Here is a 20,395-nt window from a genome sequence, read left to right as displayed (position 1 = left end):
GTTGCTATGTGTGTGTGAATACATGCATACACACACCTGTGTGACTATGTGTGCCTATGTGAACCCCTGTGTGTTTCACCATGCATGCCTGTGTGTGACTGTGCATGTACCAGCATGCACACACCTGATTTGACCTGTGTGTATCTCCAAATGTGTCTGCCTTGTGTAATCTGTGTGTGTGTCAGTGTGTCTGCCTGTTTGCATCTGTGAGCTTGCGTATTGTACATGCTTATGTGTGTTTTTGTGTGAATCTTTATGTGTGCATGGGTGTGTGCATTTCTGCATGTGCCTGTGTGTGCACCTCTATTGTGTGTCTGTGTTCCTGCTTGTCTGTGTGTGCTGTGCACATGGGGACCTTGTACTCTTTGTCACTGTTCCCTGATATTTCCTGGAAGGAACTTGTTTGTGTATCTCAGGCTCCCAGCTGTCCCCTCAACACCGGCTTTCAGATTTTTATTTATTTTGAGACAGGGCCTCACTAAGTTGACCAGGCTGCCTTGAATTAGCTGTGTAGCCCCAAGCAGGTCTTGAACTGGCAGCCCTGCTGCCTCAGCTTTCCAAGTAGCTGGGCCTACACCACCAGGCCCAACTTCAGCACTGGGTCTTGACTCTGCCCTGCGTGTTTCTGTGCTCCGCACCTGAAGGTTGTGCAGCGGGACCATGCCTCTGTCACATGCTTGATGCTCTGAGAACAGAAGGATGTCTCTTAGCATGGCAGCGGGCTGAGCCCTCTGATTGCAGCAGCTCCCAGCAGAGGTGAGGCTAAAGGGTCAGCCACAACAGCTGTTACCCTCAGGAGCCCCTGAAGTTGATTCCTCACACCTTAGCCCCTACCCTTCCACAGTGCGATGAATATAGGCAGAGACAGGCAACTGTTGCTATTGCCAGTGTTCTCTGCTCCAGACTGGGTCCAGCTCTCAGCCCTCTAAGATGTTCTTCCTGTGAGCTGCCCAGCTCTGAGGCCCACGTGGGAGTGAGCTGAGGGCAAAGGGCTGAGCAGAGAGGAACATTGTCACACGAAGCACTCTCTGCTGGTATCTTGCTGCCAGGACTTAGGGCTGGGGAACAGCACAGTCATATGGCCACCTTGATTCATTCACTTAGGGTTTCCCTAAAAGGAAGATAGCATTTCCGGGTTAGAAGGTCTGTTGGTCTTGACCTTCGGATGGTTAGGGCTCCTGTGACATAAAATAGCCCAAAGCAAGCAGTGCTCGAACACAGCACCTATGGGTGGGTACTGCAGAGGCTTAGAGCGGTTCACTTCTTATTCAGGCCGTGCCTAATATATAGACTCCTCTGGAAGGGAGGGAGGGATGAAGCTCAGTTGTTTCTTCCCCGGAGGGGGTTGATTTCCTCTGGCTTCTGTGTGGAAAGTACTGAGAAAGGAAGAGAAGCATTGCTCAGCCAGGACTTTAGGCCTGTGAACCACATTGGTTTCTGTTGAATATCCTTCCCCTCTTTTCTTCTATAGTTTTTAAACAACTCTTTATAAAGGTAAAAGCCATTCTGAGCACACAGTCTTTAAAAATAGCCTTCAGGATGGACGCAGCCCGTGGGCTCCAGTTGGCCAGCCCAGAGTTAAGACAAAGCCCTGTTTGTTTCCTAGCTCTCACCCCACCTTTCTTCCATAGGGTTTGCTGGGGAAACTTCTGCAGGCAAGTCACAAATAGGACTTGGCTTTGCTCATGGTTAGGAGTCTGTCAGTGACACTCTTAAGGTTTCTCCTCTTAGTACTGCCACACTAGGGACCACCACACTTCCAACATGTAGACCCTTGGGGAGCAAACCACATCCAGCTCCCCACACCTGAAGCTGCCAGCATCCTTTCTCTTTCTGGACCTAGTCTCGATATTTCATATCAAAGGAATCACCCAATATATGACCTTTGGAAAGTGCCTGGCTTCCCTCTTAGCAGTGTATGGTTATTTGTTGTTTCCCTTGTGACACTGGGGGTTGAAGCTAGGGCCTTTCGCAGGCTAGGCAAGTGCTCTATCACTGAGCTAGTTTTACCTGTTTGCACTTTTTTTTTCAAGGTAGGGTCTCACTCTAGCCCAGGCTGACCTGGAATTCACTACGGAGTCTCAGGGCGGCCTCGGACTCACAGCGATCCTCCTACCTCTGCCTACTGAGTGCTGGGATTAAAGGCGTGCGCCACCACACCCGGCTCTGCACTTTTTGTTTTGAGACAGGGTCTCACTGACCTTGAACTCGTTGTGTAATTCAGAGAAGCCTTGAACTTGTGATCCTCCTGCCTCAGCCTCTGGAGTAGCTAGCATTGCAGGCCCATACCAGCTGGTTCAGCTCAACGTACTGCTTTTGAGGTCCGTCTACCTTCCTCAAATGAAGTGTGAGAACTTCATATGTTTTTAAGACCAAATAATATTCCTCTGTGTAGATGTGCTCCATTTTTCTTATCCTGTCACCCACTGGTGAATATCTCGGTAGTTTATCAAGTGTGTCTTAACAGCCTGGTTATGTGTCACATTGAGTACAGGCTCTGCGTCGAGGTCCAGTATGATTCCTACCTTTGTGGAACTTAGCACTGAATAGAAAACTCAGACTATGCATAATTTCTCCATTGTGCGACCGGCTAATTAAGTTACTTAGCATATTAGCTTTCTGCAGAGTGGTAACCAACATAACCTGATACAAGCAGATAACAATGGAGAATTTATTTTAGCTCATGATTTCAGAGAGTTTAGTCCATGGTTGCTTGGACTCCTGCTGGGCAGAACATCATGGTGGCAGGTGCATATGGTAGAGGAAGAAGAGAGAATATTGGGTGTCTTCTTCTATTGCTCTTCTCTGATAGTTCCTTGAGCCCTTACTGAACCTGGAGCTGCCAGGTTTCCTGTTAGACTTGCTCACCATTGAGCCCCAGCAAATTCTCCTCCATCTCTACCCTCCTCAGTGGTGGGGTTATAGGCCTATGTGGCTATTCCTGGCTTTTTACATGGTGTTTGGGGATCAAACTCAGGTCCTCGTGTTTGTACAGTGGCTCCTATTACCTGCTGAGTCATCTCCCCAGCCCCGAGTCTTAATATTATATGTAGGAAAAAACCTCACTTCAGTAAAGTGGAAATACTTCTCCAACCCAAATACCCACTGTGGAGAGGGCAGAGTTCTTGGCCAAAGATGCTGCCCATAGTTGGGCCTCCATCTCCTGTCTTAGCTCTGTGCTAAACACTGTTTCTTGCACTATGACGATTCCGACTCAGGTTGACACTGGGGGTGTCTTCCAACCAGAATTGGGTTTTGGGTGACTGGCTTGGTTTCTTGACTGGTCTTGGGTTGTGTATGCAAAGCTACAAGGCTCAGTTTTTTTCCTGGAACCTGCTCCACAGTAATCAGAACCTTGGGCCATCCCAGTTTTGTTCTCTAGACCTAGACCAGCATGGGGTGGAAGAATGGTACCAGTCTACTCCACTTCTCCCCTCTGGAGTCAATAACTGCACATGTAACCCTACTTCCAGACAGACAGCTTGTTAGGTGGTTTCTACCAGGAAGCATATTCTCTATGCTCTTAGGCCCTTCCTGCTTGGTGCCAACCATTCTCTGCCTTTCCTTGTTCCTCATATGATGTGGGTTGTCTCTGCACTCTTAGTTGATGCCTCCTATGGTAGCTGGGCCTGGTGGTGCAGGCCTGTTATCCAAGCTACTCAGGAAGCTGAGCCAGGAGGATTCCAAGCTCAAGATTTGCCTGGACCATAATGTGAGTTCAGGGCCAATCTGGGCAACTGAGCATGACTTTGTCTCAGCGCAAAAAGTGAAAAGAAAGCTTGGAATGTGGTTCTATAGTAGAATGTTTACTTCGCACGCACAAGGCCCTGGGGAATGTTATCTACCACTACATGTCCCAGGATGTCTTGATTTTTGTGGGAAAGTCTAAAAGTCTTAGATTTTGCCTTGTTTCTAAAGCAGAAAGTTACTCTATGGGGGAAAACCTGGGTATTTTTGCTGATAATTTATTGTGTAAATTGCACATAATATGCCTTCAAGAATGATGAACATTGGTGAAATGTGGCATGAAGCTTCATGGTGGCACATTGACCCTCCTTTGTGGAGCCTTTGGGCTTGGCTGACTAGTGTCTACTCTGGGAGAAACCTGTCTTCCTTGTTGCCTTGTTTCAGCGTGTTTATGACCATTCTGGGCAAGGCCCTGGGCTACTCCAGTGTCCCTAGGACTGTGACTGTGCAGGAGCAGTTCAGAAGTGTGGTCCGAGTCCTTGTCTCTCTGGAACTGAAAAGCAGGGTTCTGTCAGAGATGCTGATGGGGTCATTAGTGCAGACAGCTGCTTCCCTAGTCGGCCTGCACCAGGCAGTGGGCAGGACTGTAGTGCCCCAGACTGAGGCTGTCCTCAACGTCGCTAGGACATCTCTGTCCCTCCACTGAACGGGTGGGGCATGTAGACAGTATGTAATAAAAAACAAAACATTATGATTGGAAGTTTTAAGTCAATCTGTGTGGTGGACATGCAAGTTTTAATTGTGGCATGTGAAATGTTTCATAATAAAAATTTTAACTGGTTAAGAATTTATCTAAATGGTGTAAAGTATTTGCTTAACAGGCACAAGACCTAGGTTTAATCCCTAGCACCAAGAAAAACTAAAAGCTTGAGTTGGGCCTGGCAATATAGGCCTGTCATCCCATTTACTTGGCAGGCTGAGGCAAGTGGATTACAAATTAAGGCTTCCCTGGGCTACAGAGTGAGTTCAAGTCTAGCTTGGGAACTTAAATCCTGTCTCAAAATAAAATCTAGGGCTAGAGAGATGGCTCAGCAGTTAAAGGCGCTCACTTACAAACCTTGATGGTCCAGGTTCGATTCCCTAGTATCCATGTGAAGTCAGATGTACAAAGTGACACATTTGTCTGGAGTTTGTTTGCAGTGGCAAGAGGCCCTGGCAGTGCCCCCCCCCACTTTCTCTTTCACTGCCAAATAAATAAGTAAATATTTTTAAAATAAAACAGGAAATAAAAACTTAAAAGGCTGAGGATGTGTTAACTCAGTGGTAAAAGAAAAGTTTAAACCTACTCCCAGTTAGTAACATTGCCAAAACAATTTGTCTTCAAGCATTTCCAATCTCTGTATATGTCTGCACAGGGCGGAGGCGCGGTGTCTGACCTGTCACGTACTCCTATGTTTCCTCAGGATTCTTAGCCCACAGGTGGGACCATGAACATGTGAGTCACAGATGTGAGGTTTGCTGAGCATGAGGGAATTGTGTAGCATCCTTTGAGCCTGCCCTTTTCTTGTGGATGACATTTCAAGGGCTTGGGCACCAGACTAGAGACGAAGACCATGTTTTGGGGGGAATCTCAAAAGGGCTACATAGAGGAATTAATTTTGGTTGAGAGTGGTTTGGGGACAAGCTCAGATGTAGCCCAGGTTGGTCCTTTACCCAAGGTGATCCTACTGCCTAATATTCTTTTTTTTTTTTTTTAAATTTTATTTATTTATTTATTTATTTGAGAGTGACAGACACAGAGAGAAAGACAGACAGAGGGAGAGAGAGAGAGAGAATGGGCGCGCCAGGGCTTCCAGCCTCTGCAAATGAACTCCAGATGCATGCACCCCCTTGTGCATCTGGCTAACATGGGACCTGGGGAACCGAGCCTCGAACCGGGGTCCTTAGGCTTCACAGGCAAGCGCTTAACCGCTAAGCCATCTCTCCAGCCCCTAATATTCTTGAGTACTGAGCTTACAGGCATCACCACCATGCCTGGCTAACAGAGGAATTCTGAATCCAGTGTAAGTTGGGAAGCATGCGTTCCTTAGTCCTTACAGTTCTGCCTGTGGAGAGAGCAGGTATCTTATTGAATGTGCAAGGGGCACTATAATACCCGTGAAGAGGAGTGTGGGATGTTTCTACTGAACAGTAGCATCAAGTGTGGCAGGAACAATGAGTGTCCTTTGCCAACTTGAATTAGAGAGTTGATAGCGTCAACCAGCAGTTCACAGGACAGGAGCCAATCGTGACATCAGCACAGTGTGATTTATTGGGGGAGGAGGCAGAGTTCAGTCACTGCTTAGAAGGAAATGCGTCACTGCAGAGAGCCCCGAGCCTTCCTGCCGTCATCAGGAAGGGTTGGGTGAAGGGCATGGGGCCCACCAAGGGGCTCTAAGATCTCCCATACTTAAGGGAGTGAGGAGGTCAGCTCAAGAAACTGCTTGAACTCCATGCAAGGTCCCCCCATTCCCACCACTTAAGGCTGCAACTCAGTCATCCAGCAGTCACCAGAGAGACCAGGTCACTCAGAACCATCCCAGATCTATGCAAGCCCCTGCCCAGCTTCTGCTAGGGCAGATCAGACTTTGGATGGGACTTTTTATTCATTAACTCACTCATTGATTTTGAGGTGCTGAGCTTTTTATAGGCTAGTCAAGCAATCTACCATTGAGCAGCATCTGGAGACCAGGTAGACCTTAAACTTAAAATCCTCATGCCTCAACCTCCCAAGTAGCCTGTACCTTGTTCCTGGTAAAACTTTGAAAAGCAGAGGAAACCAGGCATGGTGGTACAGGCTAGTGTAAGCCCAGCTGTGGAGACATGGAGGCAGCGGGATGGTGAGTTGTGGCCAGCCATTCTTCCTCCTCTGCTCTCATCCTCTTCCCTCTCCTCCCCCAAAGGCAGAGAATATGATGGTGAAACCAAAAGGTATTTGTCCCATGGTGAAGTGCTGTATTTCCTGCCACGGGGGTGGAGGGGGCGGTCTGTGATGTCTTCCTCTTCTTTCAGACTGCTCCTCTCCCTTCCCTTTCCCTGCGGGGAGGGGAAGATGGCACACTTACCAGTTCCTCAGCCAGTCTTCAAACAGCCCCTGCAAGTCACCAGCCTGACCACTCCCTCTGTCCTCTCCCTTGGTGTTGCGAGGCAGGCACTTGCTCAGCTCCTTCCTCTTGTCTCAGTTTCTCGACCCGTTGGCCTGCATAATAATGCTGACTCTCCTTCCTTTGCCAAGCTCCTGCCTCTGCCCTGTGTCTTCTCCCAGTGTTAACGAAGGCCTCATACCCTCCAGTAACCTTGTGTCTTGTATGTCATCAGCACACATTTTTCTAGTCCTTGTGTCTAGAATTGACTCATGGTTCTCACTTCCTCTTGCCTACAGTTCTGGGGAGCATTCCCCCTGGATTACCCCCAGCTACAAGGCCTAGTAGCTGTTGTCCTTGTGTCTTTTCTTATCTCAGCATTTTCTGACATTCCCACTGACCCCACCTCCAGCAGAGAAACTGATCTTGACTGCTGAGGGGCCACTCCTAGACCCCTTCTTATTCGCTTTTGCTTTTCTAAAAAATAGCTTTATAGAGGGATAATTCACAGTCCATATGATTCCTCTACTTAAAAGGGTACTGCAACTGTCACCACAATCAATTTTAGAACTTTTTTGTCACCTCATAAGGAAACCTCATGTCTATTAGTAGTCATTCTCCATTTCTCCCCAACTCCCTGACCTAGATAGCTACTTATCTACAGCATGACTGATATGCATTAATTTTTATTTAATTTTGAGATAGAGTCTCACTGTGTGGCTGAGGATAACCTTGAACTTGTGATCCTCCTGCCTGCCTCCACCTCCCAGGTGTTGGGATTACAAGCATGTATCACCATGCCCGGGTGCTAGACCTGGAACACAGGGCTTTGCCCATGTTCTAGGCAGACAGCGCTCCACTGAGACCAACTGAGCTCATTCTTTGCCTTCAACATGTTTTACCTTCTCTGACAACTACATTGCAGGCCTTTTGCTTCTGTCCCCACTCTGGCTTTTCTAAAACAGAGACCTGATATCTGTTGGGCTAGCCCTCTACTGAAAACCCAGAGGGACTCTTACCTGGGACTACACCTCTTGGCCTCATTCATCTGTACCAGGGCTCCAAGAGACCCTTCAAACTGCCTCTCCTCACACCTCTTGGGTCCTTACATTTTTACCTCCTCTGCCCTCACACTTCACACATCCCATAGCTCCTCATACCTTTCCACATATCTAAGCACCTCCCCATATGACCTCACTTCTTCATATCTTCCCACACCTCCTCTTCTCTCACATTTCCCTATATCTCAGAGATACTTTCACTTTCAAAACATTTTTATTTATTAATTTGCAAGCAGAGAGAGAGAGAGAGAGAGAGGCATAAAAGAGAGAATGGGCATGCCAAGGCCTCCACCTGCTGCCAAAGGATTCTAGATGCATGCAGTACCCTGTGCATCTGGCTTTATGTAGGTACTGGGAAATTGAACTCTCCTTGTTAGGCTTTGCTGACAAGCACCTTATTTTGTGAGCCATCTCTCCAGCCTCCGTGATCCTTTCTTCATCTCTTCACACCTTCCCACATCACCTCACGTCTCCCTGTCGTCATCTCCATCACCTTAACTACACTCACGTCTGCCTAACTTGCCCATAAGTCCTCACATCTCCCCGAGCCTGCCCTCGCCTTCTTATACTCACCTCACACCTTCCTCAGTCGCCTCACGTCTTCCCTCATATCTAAATCCCTTCCTACACTTCACACATCTCCACACCTCCTCACACTCCCCTCATTTCACATCTTCGTTCTTCCCATCTTCTCACATATCTTCACGCACATATCTCCACACTTCTTCACACCTCACACTTCACATATTCCCTCACATTTCCTGTCACACCTCCTCTCATCTCTTCATACCTTCTCACACCTCACTTCTCCCTGCACATCACACTTCTTTATATCTCCCTATGCTTTTCCCCCACACTGCTGGTTCTCATTTATAACATGCCTGTGGGGCTGTGTGTCTCCAGGTGCGAGGCTAGCCTTTCCTTTCCCACAACTCTCTGATAGTCCAATCTTGTGCTTGGTGCCACCTGGTGCTCAGAATCCTTTGTTTGACATGACCACCAGTCTGATGGTCAAACCATTTTAATGGTTTCCTCAGCCTCTTCTTGAATTAGTTCCTTAACCTCTTACTTGGTCATATCTTTTACGTTTTGTGCATCTGATTTTGCATGGAGCTGGGAGCCTGTGCTGTCAGCAGCTCTATAAACTCTAAAGGCACAATCCTGTCTGCTTCCCCTGGGAGCTTTCTCTGCTCCCAGCTGAGTTTCTGCTGAGGTCAGTAGGAGCCAGCTCAGGCTCACAGAGATTGGCAGCCAGATAAGAGATCTCAGTAGCTGGCCAGAAAGCAGGAAGTAGTCAAGGGGTCAGCTCAAGTTCTGGGTACTCACCAGTCTTTAATGAAGCCCTAAGGACACAGATTGGAGGGTGTAAGGCAACTTAGATTTATTTTTCAATGTTTTTTTTGTTTTTTTTTTTTTGAGGTAGGGTCTTGCTGTAGCTCAGGCTGACCTGGAATTCATTCTGTATTCTCAGGGTGCCCTCAAACTCATAGCGATCCTCCTACCTCAGCATCCCAAGTGCTGGGATTAAAGTCATGCGCCACCACACCCAGTTTATTTTTCAAAATTTGGTTGAGACACATATGTCCTTTAATTAATGAGGGCATTTTTTTTTTTTGCATGGATATGATGTGTGTTCATGTGCCCATATGTGCACTTGTGTGCTACAGGACAACCTTGGGTGGTGGTCTTTGGGCATTGTACACCTATTTTTTTTTTTTTTTTGAGACAGAGTCTCTCACAGGCCTAGGACTTGCCAAGTAAGTTAGACCGGCTAGCCTGTGAGCCCAGGGATCACCAGTCTCTGCCTCTAGTGCTGGGATTACAGGTGTGTGCCACCATGCCCTTGCTTCATTTATAGTGGTTTTGGGGATTGAACTCAGACCCTCATGCTTTCAAGGCAAGCACGTTACCAACTGAACCGTCTGTCCAGCCAGATGACTGATCTACTATCAGTTCTCATTTGTTTTGTTTCTGTTTCAATTGCTGGTACCTAATAAGAGTTCTCTAATAGGCTGGGAAGATGGCTCGGTGCATAAAGTGCTTGCTGAACAAGTGTGAGGACTGGAGTTCCCACCCTCTACCCATGAAAGTGGTGGCTTGCCTGTATCTGCAATGCTCAGAAGAAAGAGAGGGGGGCTCCCTGGGCAAGCTGGCTGGCTGGACTTGCCGGGTCAGCAAGCTCTGGTTTCCAGAGAAAAGCCTTGTCTTAGTAAATAAAGCAGAGAGCGATTGAGGAAGACACCTCACATCAGCCTCTGAGTCCACGTGTGCACGCACATCCGCATCATGAGTTCTTCATACACACATTGGCATGCATACACACATGTCCGCACACCACACACATACACATGCTAAATACAGATTTGTAAGGCACAGTTTGAACAGGGCTAGTTGAATTCAGGATGAGATTATGCATTTCCAAGAGTGGACGTAACCATGGTCAAGGCTGTTTGGTTCAGTGTTTCTAAGCCTGTCTTTAAGAGCTAGGAACATGAACAAGGGTGACTTTTTCCCTCCAGGCAGAGATGAGACTGCAGTGATGAGATGGTAGGACTGACTGTCCAGTTGTTCCCATCTTTGACGGTGCAGGAACATCTCCCACTCAGTGCATTGCTTGGGTGCATGTCCGGGGGCTGAAGCCTGGGTGTCCTCTACAGCGGCTCTTCCTGTGCTGATACTGCTGCTTGCGGCCAGGCTGCTGCGAATGTTCCATCCATCGTCCTTAGTTCCACAGGCCTCCGATTCCAAACTGTTCCCTGAGAACTCATTAGGAAGTGTGGAAAACTGCTGGCTGCTATATTTCTTTTGAAGAGTGACAGTATCTTGGTGTTTTGAAGGCTCTGAGAATTCCGATGGAGGGTAAAGTGTTTTCCTAACGGTTTCAAAATTCGCTTGATCACATGACCCTCTCTAGTTGTTGTGTTGGAACAACTAACAAGCCCTGTCCTACAGTAAATTCTTACAGTGCAATTGTTGGAGAAGAGAATGTGAGTTTTTATTTTATTTGATTGTGTGTGTGTGTGTGTGGTGCTTGCATGTGTGTGCATGTGTGGGGTGTGCATGTGCGTGTGCACGTGAAGGCCAGAGGTTTTGACATTGGGTGTTTCCTTCAATTTCTCTCCACTGTATTTTGGAGATAGGGTCCTGCACTGAACTTAGAGCTCACCAACTCAGCTAGACTTGCGGGTCAGCAGGCCCCATGGGTCCTACTAGCTTTGACATGGATGTTGAGGATCTGAGCTTTGGTCCTTGAGCTTGTGTGGCAAGTACTTTATCCACTGAGCCATCTTCCTGGCCCCACGTGTGAATAATTAAAAGGCTGGAGTGTTGCATTAAATCCTTGAGGACCAGGTCATCACTGGGAACCCTTTTACTGAAGTTTGGATAAGGATTTTCAGGGGTTAAGCCTGGTTTTGTGAAGTCATGGTCCCACCCAACACCAATCTGTGCAGCACTGAGAGTGTGTGAGTAAAACTACACAGACCAGGGACTGTGGAAAGCAAGAAGTTTCTTGTTTTATTGATAAGGCCTATGGTTAGCTAGGTGGGCCACACTGCCAATGGGACTGATAGGCTGTGTTCTCATCTCTTGGTTGGGGACATCATTCTGCAGGTCCCAGGCAAAAGATGCACAACATTGGCTAAGGCTGGGAGTAGGCTGAGACCCCGCAGGGACCATGGGTTGACCCCAGTTCACCCCACTCGTTCCCATGTCTGTGTGTGACCCTGGCCTCTACCCGCAGCAGGTGCTAAGAACAGAAAGGAACTGATGTGTCTCCTCCAAGCTTGAGCCAACCTCAGTTAGTCTGTGTCCCTCCTTCTTGTTGTGCTCTATGTCCGAGCAAAGTCTCACTAAGTTGTTGAGGCTGGCCTTGAACTCAGTTTAGCCCAGCACTGCTGGAACTTGTGATCCTCTTACCTCTGCCTCCCAAGTGCTGGAACCACAGGTGTCTGCCTCCATGCCCATTTCAAACACTAAATGTGCTTTCTTTTTCTCACTTTCTTCATAAAGTCTCTCTGGGCTCGGGGATGGTTCAGTGGATAAAGTACATTTACCGTGCAAGCATGAGTACTGGAGTTTGGATCCCCAGCACCCATGGGAAGGCCATGTGGGTGTGGCAGCCACTTGTAAACCCAGGCAGACAGGGAATCCCCAAGGCGAGCTGGCTAACTAGACTTGCTGAATCAGCGAGCTCTGCCTCAAGTGGGAGACACTGCCTCAGTAAAATAAACAGGGCGAGGAAGATGCCACTGTTAACCTCTGGCTTCCGTCCACACATATGCATCTCCATATGTATATACACACCGCACACATACACAAAAGCTATTAAAGCAAGATCCCCAAGTACTAACTACGACGAGAACATGCTAATTTATTCCACAGTTAGTATCATTTTGGGGAGATTGACTTTCCTTTTTCCTTTATTTATCCCCCCTCCTCCTACTACTGCTCATCCTCCACCACCACCATCATCGTCACAGATGGGTCCTCACTATATTGCCCCAAGCTAGCCTTACGCTTCTGCACTCAAGAAATTCCCCTGCCTCGGCTGCCTGCATAGCTAGGACTACAGGTTGCATCACTGTGCTGTATATCTCATTAGAGAACTTTGGTGCAATAGCCTGATCTACTTCCTGTTTCTCTAAGAGGTTGTGGGTGACATTTCTCCTTAGGGGTGGCAGGGAAATACCAAGGTGACATGACCAGGCTAAACTCCCATGTCAAGTGGTCAGGATGCCTAAAAATCAGGGCACTGCACCATCTATGGTGCTATTACCAGAGGCTGGAAGATTTTAATGTATCATGTCAGACACCAAGTCGTTCTTCTCTGCAGTTGGCAAGCCACGAGTGAAGCTCTGGGTAGGCTAATGCTTCAGGAAGTGTTTACTTTGAAACCTGGTAGGTGGAGTGAGGGAGATAGCTCGGTGGGTAAAGTGCTTGCTGCTCAAGCATGAGGACCTGAGTTCAAATCTGCAGCAACTACATAAAATACTGGATATTGCGTAATTCTGAAACCCCTCAGAAATTTCAGTCTGCACTCCTGCAGTCCAGTTCCATCATTCCATAGTAAGTTTAGGTTCTTAAATATGCTAAGTTTGAGACCTGGAAGATGCCGCTTATATCAGGTCACTATGATTTGTTATCAGTGGCAGTTCTAACAAAGAGAGTGGTCTGTTTATCCAGATGAGAATCCAAAAGAGATATGGCTATAGTAAATCAGTGCTACCTTCACTTATCCTTTTTTAAAATTTGTTTGTGTGTGCCTCCGAGTAATTCTTGTTTGAGATAGGAACTCTTGTTTGCTGCTGGCCAGACTAGCTGGCTCATGGGCTTTTGAGAGCTTGTGGTGCCTTCTGGAAAGTGAGGGAAATACGTTTCTACTCAAGCTGTGGCCCCACGGGTTGGTGTGACTGCTACCACATGGTGTGTGCAGGAAGATCCTCAGGTGGGGGGCTGTCTGGCATTGGAGGACGAGGTAGAACAAGAATACAAGTGCACACATGTTTGAGCTCTGATTTAAAGGATGGCAAGTGCACTGGAAGAAGGAAAAATGGGATATGGAGAAAAGATATTCCTCACAGGCCCTCCAACAAGGCTCAGGAAACCCTTTTCCAGCCATGTCCCAGCAAGTTCTGATCCCTGACCAATATTTCTCCACTTCCTTCTGTTAGTTATAAAGTGAATTGTCACCCCTAGGCTCAAGCATTTCCACACATTAAGTATACTTTGAGTGAATCGAATTTTTATATGTCAACTGTATGTCAATAAGGCTGAAGAAAAAGGACCCACCTTCCCTACTTAAAATTATTTATTTGCAAGCAGAGAAAAAGGAAGAGTGGGGAGGGAAGGGGTGCTTCAGGGTCTCTTGCCTTTGCAAATTCCAGACACATGTGCCACTTTGTGCATCTGGATTTACATGGGTACTGGGGAATCAAACCCAAGCCTCAGGTTTTGTAAGCAAGTGCCTTTAACCACTGAGCCATTTCACCAGCCACATCTTCTCCTGTTACTGTCTTCTGTAATTCAAAATTCGGTGCCACTTTGCCTCTGGATTTGCACAGGTGCAGAAGATCCAAATTCTGGTAGGCTTGCAGAGCAAGCACCTTTAGCCACTGAGCCATCTCCCAAGCCCCCATTTTTAAAATATTTATTTATTTATTTATTTATGAGGGGGGAAAGGGAGAGGCTGCAAATGAATTCCAGATGCATATTGTACATCTGGCTCTATGTGAGTGCTGGATATTGAACCTGGGTTCTTTGGCTTTGCCAGCAAGTGCCTTAACAGCTAAATCATTTCTCCAGCCCCCAATTTTTTCAAATATTTTATTTATTTGTTTGAGAGAGAGATAAATAGGCAGAGAGAGTGGGGGAGGGAAAAAGGGAGGAAGGGAGGGAGGGAGAAAACAGGCACACTAGGGCCTCTAGCCACTGCAAATGAATTGCAGATGCATGCGCCACCTTGTGCATCTGGCTTTAAGTGGGCACTGGGGAATTGAACCTGGATTCTTAGGTTTTGCAGGCAAGCACTTTAACTACTAAGCCATCTCTCCAGCCCAAGCCCCCTTTTCATAAAACCATTTTACACATTTAAAAAGTAAATTTAGTTTTAAAATTTGAAATTACATGACAGTTTTAAAATGTTTGCATGACATTCACACAAAATGTGGATATCTCAATTTTAGGAAACATGCCTGGTTAATATAAAGTAAGGGGGATTTGAAATGATGGTGGCCATTTTTTTTGGTTTCAGTCCACTGGGTCCAAACTGCCATTTCTTCTGTCATTGCAGGTGATTTTCAAAGCCAAGTCAAAATATTCTCCTGAATTACTGAAATACCGGTAAGTACCTGGAGCACTGCTCTCCGGAGAGAAGGCAGACATGTGAATTCACAGCACTTGTCTTGCCTGCTGGTGTGTGCATATGTCATATTCTGTGAATCCCAAGTTGTCCCGGAGTCTTTCTGGGTGCTGAAGGTTGGCCTAACAGCATCATCTCCATTGCCCATGAATGTCTAAATTGGTTAAAAAAGCAGAAGGTAGTACTGATTTGCTATAGCCAAGTACTTGTCGTATTTTCCTATTCTCCTATGGGATAAACAGGCCATGTTATTAGAATTGTTACTAGCGCCATGGTGTAAGTGGATCCTGCAGGCCTCACATGTGTATATTGATAAGACTTTAAGGAGTCTTGTGGAACCCACACACACACTTCCCAGGATGCCTTGAACTTTTGACCCTCTTGCCTTGCCTTGCACTCCTGAATGTTGGTATTACAGCTGTGTGCCACCACACTGGCTTCAAATACTTTTTAAAATAATGTAGCCTCTTGGACTGGCGATGTAGCTCAGGTGTTAGAGTGTTTCCCCAGGCTGTACATAGCCCTCAGTTAATCCCCAGCACTGCATAGAACTGAGTGTGATTGTACACACCTGTAATCCCAGCAGGAGGATCAGAAGTTCAAGGTCATCTTCAGCTACATAGTGAATTTGAGACCAGCCTGGGCTACATGAAATCCTGTCTCAAAAAGAAAAAAAAAAAAGTGGCTTCTTTACTTTGCTGTTTTAAAGAAGTCTTAGAAATAAGATCCCAAATGCTGTTTTACATGTGAGCACCAGGAACAAGAGCCTGGTGACTTTCCTAACGAGGGAGGAAGCAGGTGGGGAAAGCACGGCTTGTCTAGACCTCAGCGGAAGGAAGAGGTCACCCTGGAGACACTGGTGAGCAACCGGGGTCTCCTTCCTGTCCAGCCCACCTGTGTAGCATCCCAGTCATAGCACCTTGCCCCCCAGCCCTGCCTTCTGCCTGGTGGCCCACCCCTTGTTTGTCACTGCTGGTAGCTGGTGGATACTATGTTTTCCAGAACTCCGCCATCTACTGCAGTCTGCAAAATTTATTATGCCTGCAGCTCACTGGACATGGCCTATGTGCAGCAAATTGATATACAATACATGGAGCATGTGGTTGAGGTGCGCACATTGTGAAGCTCTCCTGAGCAATATGGAATCGCAGTTGATGGAACATGGCGTATGTATAACCATCTGCTGTGGGCTGCTGTGGACCGTGGGAGTCACAGAAGAGTGGTATGTTCTAGGTGTTCAAGACAGCCACATGGTCTGGAAGGGACCCTGAAGTCGCATGCCCAGTTTATGGGAAGAGGAGATGGTACATGCTTGTCCCAGGTTGACTGTGGCTCTCCTCAGATTTTCAGAGGTCTTTGGTTCCCCAAAGCTAAGATCCAGTGGCTTAACGAATGGCCAGGTTTGGTCTGGACATCGTGGTACAGACCAGAATGCCGCGCTCAGAAAGCTGAGGCATCAGGGTCTCTGGTTAAAGGACAGTCTGAGACAGCGAGGGCTTCTTTCTCTTTCTTTACTTTTTTTTTTTTTGATGTACATACATGTGTGTGGTGTTCATGTTTGTATGCTTGTTTACATGTGTGTGGTCAGGTGCTCATGGAGGCTGGGGGCTGATGTCCAGTGTCTTTCTTGATCACTCTTGACTTCTATTCTTTGAGACAGAGTCTCATCCATTCCATTGCACTAACTTGCTAGTGATCCTAGGGAGCTCCTGTCTCCACCTCCCTGATTTCAGGCTGGCATTTTTACATGGGTTCTGGGTATTCAAACTCAGGTCCACATGCTTGCATGGCAAGCAAGTCCTTTACCCACTGAGCCACCTCCTCACTGGGGATTTCTTGAAGAGGATGGGGAGGCTTCAGTGGGGAAACATGGTAATATAGGTGTAATAATCTAGTTGCCAAATGTAAAGAACTCCTAGGACTCCCCCTTCATCTCAGCAACTCAACTCCCCATGTCTATTAAACTAGATGCCGCCAGAGACATTTCAGCCACCATTTGTTGCTGGAGGTGCTCGGGTATGTTGGCTTCAAAAGAGGCTGGCTTTCCTCCTTTGTGACTCATTTGAAACGAAACATAAGCCATTAGTCCAGACCTAGTTGAAACTTCCCATCCATGCTATCCTAAAAGCAACTCTGCATTTTTGAAAATAATTTATATCCACCTCAGCCAAGAACCACTTCATTTTCTAAAGTTCCCCTTTCTCTAACTCCTCAGCCAGCTCAGTTCCACTGGATCTGGAGCCAGTGTCGTCACTTTTCCTCTTTTTTTTTTTTTTTCTAATATGCCCAAGTCTGTGACTTTGCAATCCTCACTTTTTTAAAAAAAAATTGTTTTGTTCATTTCTATTTATTTATTTAAGAGTGACAGAGGGAGAGAAAGAGGCAGATAGAGAGAGAGAGATTTGGCCAGGGCCTCCAACTACCACAAACGAACTCCAGACACGTGCGCCCCCTTGTGCATCTGGCTAACGTGGGTCCTGGGGAATTGAGCCTCGAAACAGGGTCCTTAGGCTTCACAGGCAAGTGCTTAACCGCTAAGCCATCCCTCCAGCCCACTTTTCCTCTTTCTTGTCTCATCTTTCAATCTCTTGGTCCCAGGAACTGTGGACCATGGGCTGGGGGTGCTTATGTGTTGCTTCAAGTGTTTTCTCTCCATCTTTGATGTTTACACCATGAGCCAGGCTTTGCATTTCCCTTCTTCAAGATATCTATGCATTTAAAAGAATTGAAACACTTGTTCCCTATTGATTCCCCCTCCAATAGGAGGTGGTGCTGGCTGTGCACATGCGTGGTTCCTCTCCAAGGCCAGCCTGGTCTGTAGGCAGCCACCTCCAACAATGACTTTGTCTCATGGCAGTGGCTGACCAACCATGCTGATCCTTCTGGGCACACAAGCAAAACGGTCCTCCCTGACTGTGGGTCACCCGGTCTCTTTTCCTTTCCTTCATTTTTTTTTTTTTCAGAGTGGACTGTTTATCCTGACTCTATGGTTTGGGTTGAAAAGAAACAGTTTTGGGCAATGAACATAGCTCTCTGAGAATATTTAGCATATTCTTTTGATGTGGTATGTTTTACTTTCTTCAGCATTCTTTGTACTTGCACAAATTTTTCTCTTTCAATCAGCAACAGCTAAAGAAAGGAAAAGATGATCTGTACAAGGTATTATACAAACTCATCAAAGATAATTACACCATAGAAAAAGACAGAAAACTTGTGGATATAGGTTGAGTATCCTTATTGGAAATAGTTGGGGCTGTGTTTCAGGTCTTGTAGTTGTTTTGAATTTTGCAATATTGGCTTAGACTCCTTGTTTAACATTCCCTAACCCAAACTTGAGAAATACACATGCTTCAAAAGGTATAATATTGGTGGCCCAAAATGTCCAGTTTCAGAACTGGAGGTGGAACTGGGTGACCTCACAGAATAATACTCTATGGGGTGTCCATAAACTAAGCTCTGTAGAGTGCTGTCCCTGAAGGTTGTAGAGACTGAAAGACGGGGCTGGGGTCCCCAGGAGAGATGATCCAGAAAGTGCCCTTAGTTCTGGCCAGAGGCAAGAGACAGCGTGGCAGCAGCCAGGCTGGCAAAGCTGGCATAGGTGGGAGAAGGGGAGGAAGAATCAATTGGTCTTGATAATGCATTGTAGAGAGAGTGAGATTACAGAAGGCCTCTAAAGTTTAGGAATCTGTGAAAAATCACAGCTCAGAGGTATCAGGAGTTAAGGTTTGGACATGCTGGTGTGAAGACCGGGTCTTCAGATGGCAGGTCACCAGAGACATGGGTTTATGCTTAGAGCAGAAGCATTAGCCCGTGACAACAAAGTTTAGGACCTAGCCATGCAAGACTTGTGTTGGAGGGTGAGCAGACGAGAGCCCAGAACAGCTACCCTTAGGATGGGAAGTGGAGCTAGCTCACTGGAGGCAGCCCGGGGCAGAGGGCAGAAGTGCAGAAGTGTGTAGCCAAGTGAGGTGACTGGGAGCTGAGGGAAAGATGCTGGGGCGAGGCATGGAGGTACCTGAGTGCAGACCAGAGAAAGCCAGGGAGGGAGGCTGTAGTCTCACAAGAGCCTGGGGGAGAACCCAGTAGCCATGTTCCTTGTGGAACAAAGAAGAATGGTGCCCCAAGTGACCCAGAGGCTGTGTGTTGTAGGGCTCAGCCTGCCTCCCACACCCCTCCCTCTCCTCTGACATACTGAGCAGAATGTGGGGTGAGGGAAGGAAGGGGCCAAGTGGAGGCTTGCTGACTATGCCATGAGGCTGCATGGTACTCCACGGCTTGTCTGGCTTCTCTGCCCTTGATCCCCTTGGGACTTTCCTAAGGTGCTTTACTTTTCTGATGAAGGAATTATCACCACAATTTAGTGGTATTTAAAACAGCACCCTGCCCGACTGTGCTGCCCTGAGCCAAGGCTGTCCGTGAGTACTCTCACATGTGCATGCCCTCAGGGTCCAGAAACAACACGGGGGCACAGCAGCTCTCAGTAAAATGCTAGAACCAGGTCTTTTCCAGAAGCTAGATTGCAGATCCCTAATGTCTCTCCCTCCCCAGAGGCCTGCTTTCTCCTCATTGTGAGTGCGGGGTGGATAGCAGACAGAAGCTGTCACAGCTCCCTCTGGCTCAGATACTGTGCTCAGTGTTCCGCTTGTCCTTTGTGAGCCAGGCACTAGTGTCTGTCTCTGGCTGTGGAGAGGATGACTGGGGCTTGGCCAGGAAGGGGACTGGCCAAAAGTTGCTCACTGATGTCACAGCTTCCTGATGCCGTTTTGCTTTGCCGTGGGCCCTGGGACATACCATGGCTGCACAGACTTCAGGAAGGGAAGTATATACAGGGAAGGGGCTTTGGCTTTAAGATGGGGCATGAAGAAGCTGTGATGTGTGTCCTAGAGGTGAACAGAGTGGGTGTGCTCAGTGTATGAGGGCACAGTAGCACAGGCAGAGGAGGACATGAGGTGGGCTTGGATCAGGGATCACTTCCCAGCAAGGAACCTTTCTCGCCCATCAGTAGTGCTTTTCAGCAATGCTGCTTTCTGCTGGGAAAGCTCTGAGTGGCATGCTCCAGGTGTGCTGTTAGCACTATAGTCTATGCTTGGATGGCTAGGAGCTGGCACTGCCTACACCTGGGTTCAAATCCCACAGAGTCTGTGATGTGCCTCCTTCCCCATCCCCAGACATCACTTCTTACTGTCCCCAGAAAGTCCCTGAAAGGCATGGAGCCTGTGATGTCTCCTGCCCCTTCACCGCACAGACAGCCTTTCTCAGACATGATCACAGAGGTCGTTCCTTCCCTGCTCAGCCTGCATATCCCTCTTCCCCTTCCATCCCTGGCTTTGCCCCCTTTGTCCACATCAAGGCTGAGGGTGTGGACCAGTCTGTATTGTCCCTGGAATCCTTTGAGCTCTGGCTTTTCACTCTCAGCATGTCCTTCTCCCTATGCACAGGGTGCACTCATGAGGTGCTCTGGCCAACCAGCAGGCAGACATCACTACCTAGAGATCGTACCCTAGAAGGTTCCTCTAGGGGACAGATTATGGCTGCTCCGTCATGTGACTACGGGAATGCATACTGCTAATGTTCTGCCTCAGCAGTTAACACAAACATGCCAGCTTCCTTCCAGATTGTGCGGCCAATATGGACTCTCAGATGCCTCAACTGCTCTCTTGTCCTTC

The 20,395-nt window shown here is 47.5% G+C and overlaps 1 protein-coding gene across 1 annotated transcript in view; it reads left to right on the top strand.

The window, feature by feature from the left end:
• Gpr137b (G protein-coupled receptor 137B) overlaps positions 1 to 20,395 on the top strand; it is a 37,501-nt gene that overhangs the window by 6,748 nt on the left and 10,358 nt on the right. Inside the window, exon 2 of the mRNA XM_004662186.3 lies at positions 14,661 to 14,710. Coding sequence (XP_004662243.2) covers positions 14,661 to 14,710 — 50 coding nt within the window. The remainder of the gene's footprint in view (positions 1 to 14,660; positions 14,711 to 20,395) is intronic.

The sequence above is a fragment of the Jaculus jaculus genome, chromosome 6 (assembly GCF_020740685.1).
Source record: "Jaculus jaculus isolate mJacJac1 chromosome 6, mJacJac1.mat.Y.cur, whole genome shotgun sequence".
NCBI lineage: Eukaryota > Metazoa > Chordata > Mammalia > Rodentia > Dipodidae > Jaculus > Jaculus jaculus.
Note: the sequence above shows the minus strand (reverse complement) of the source record. Positions and strands in the feature narration are given on the sequence as shown.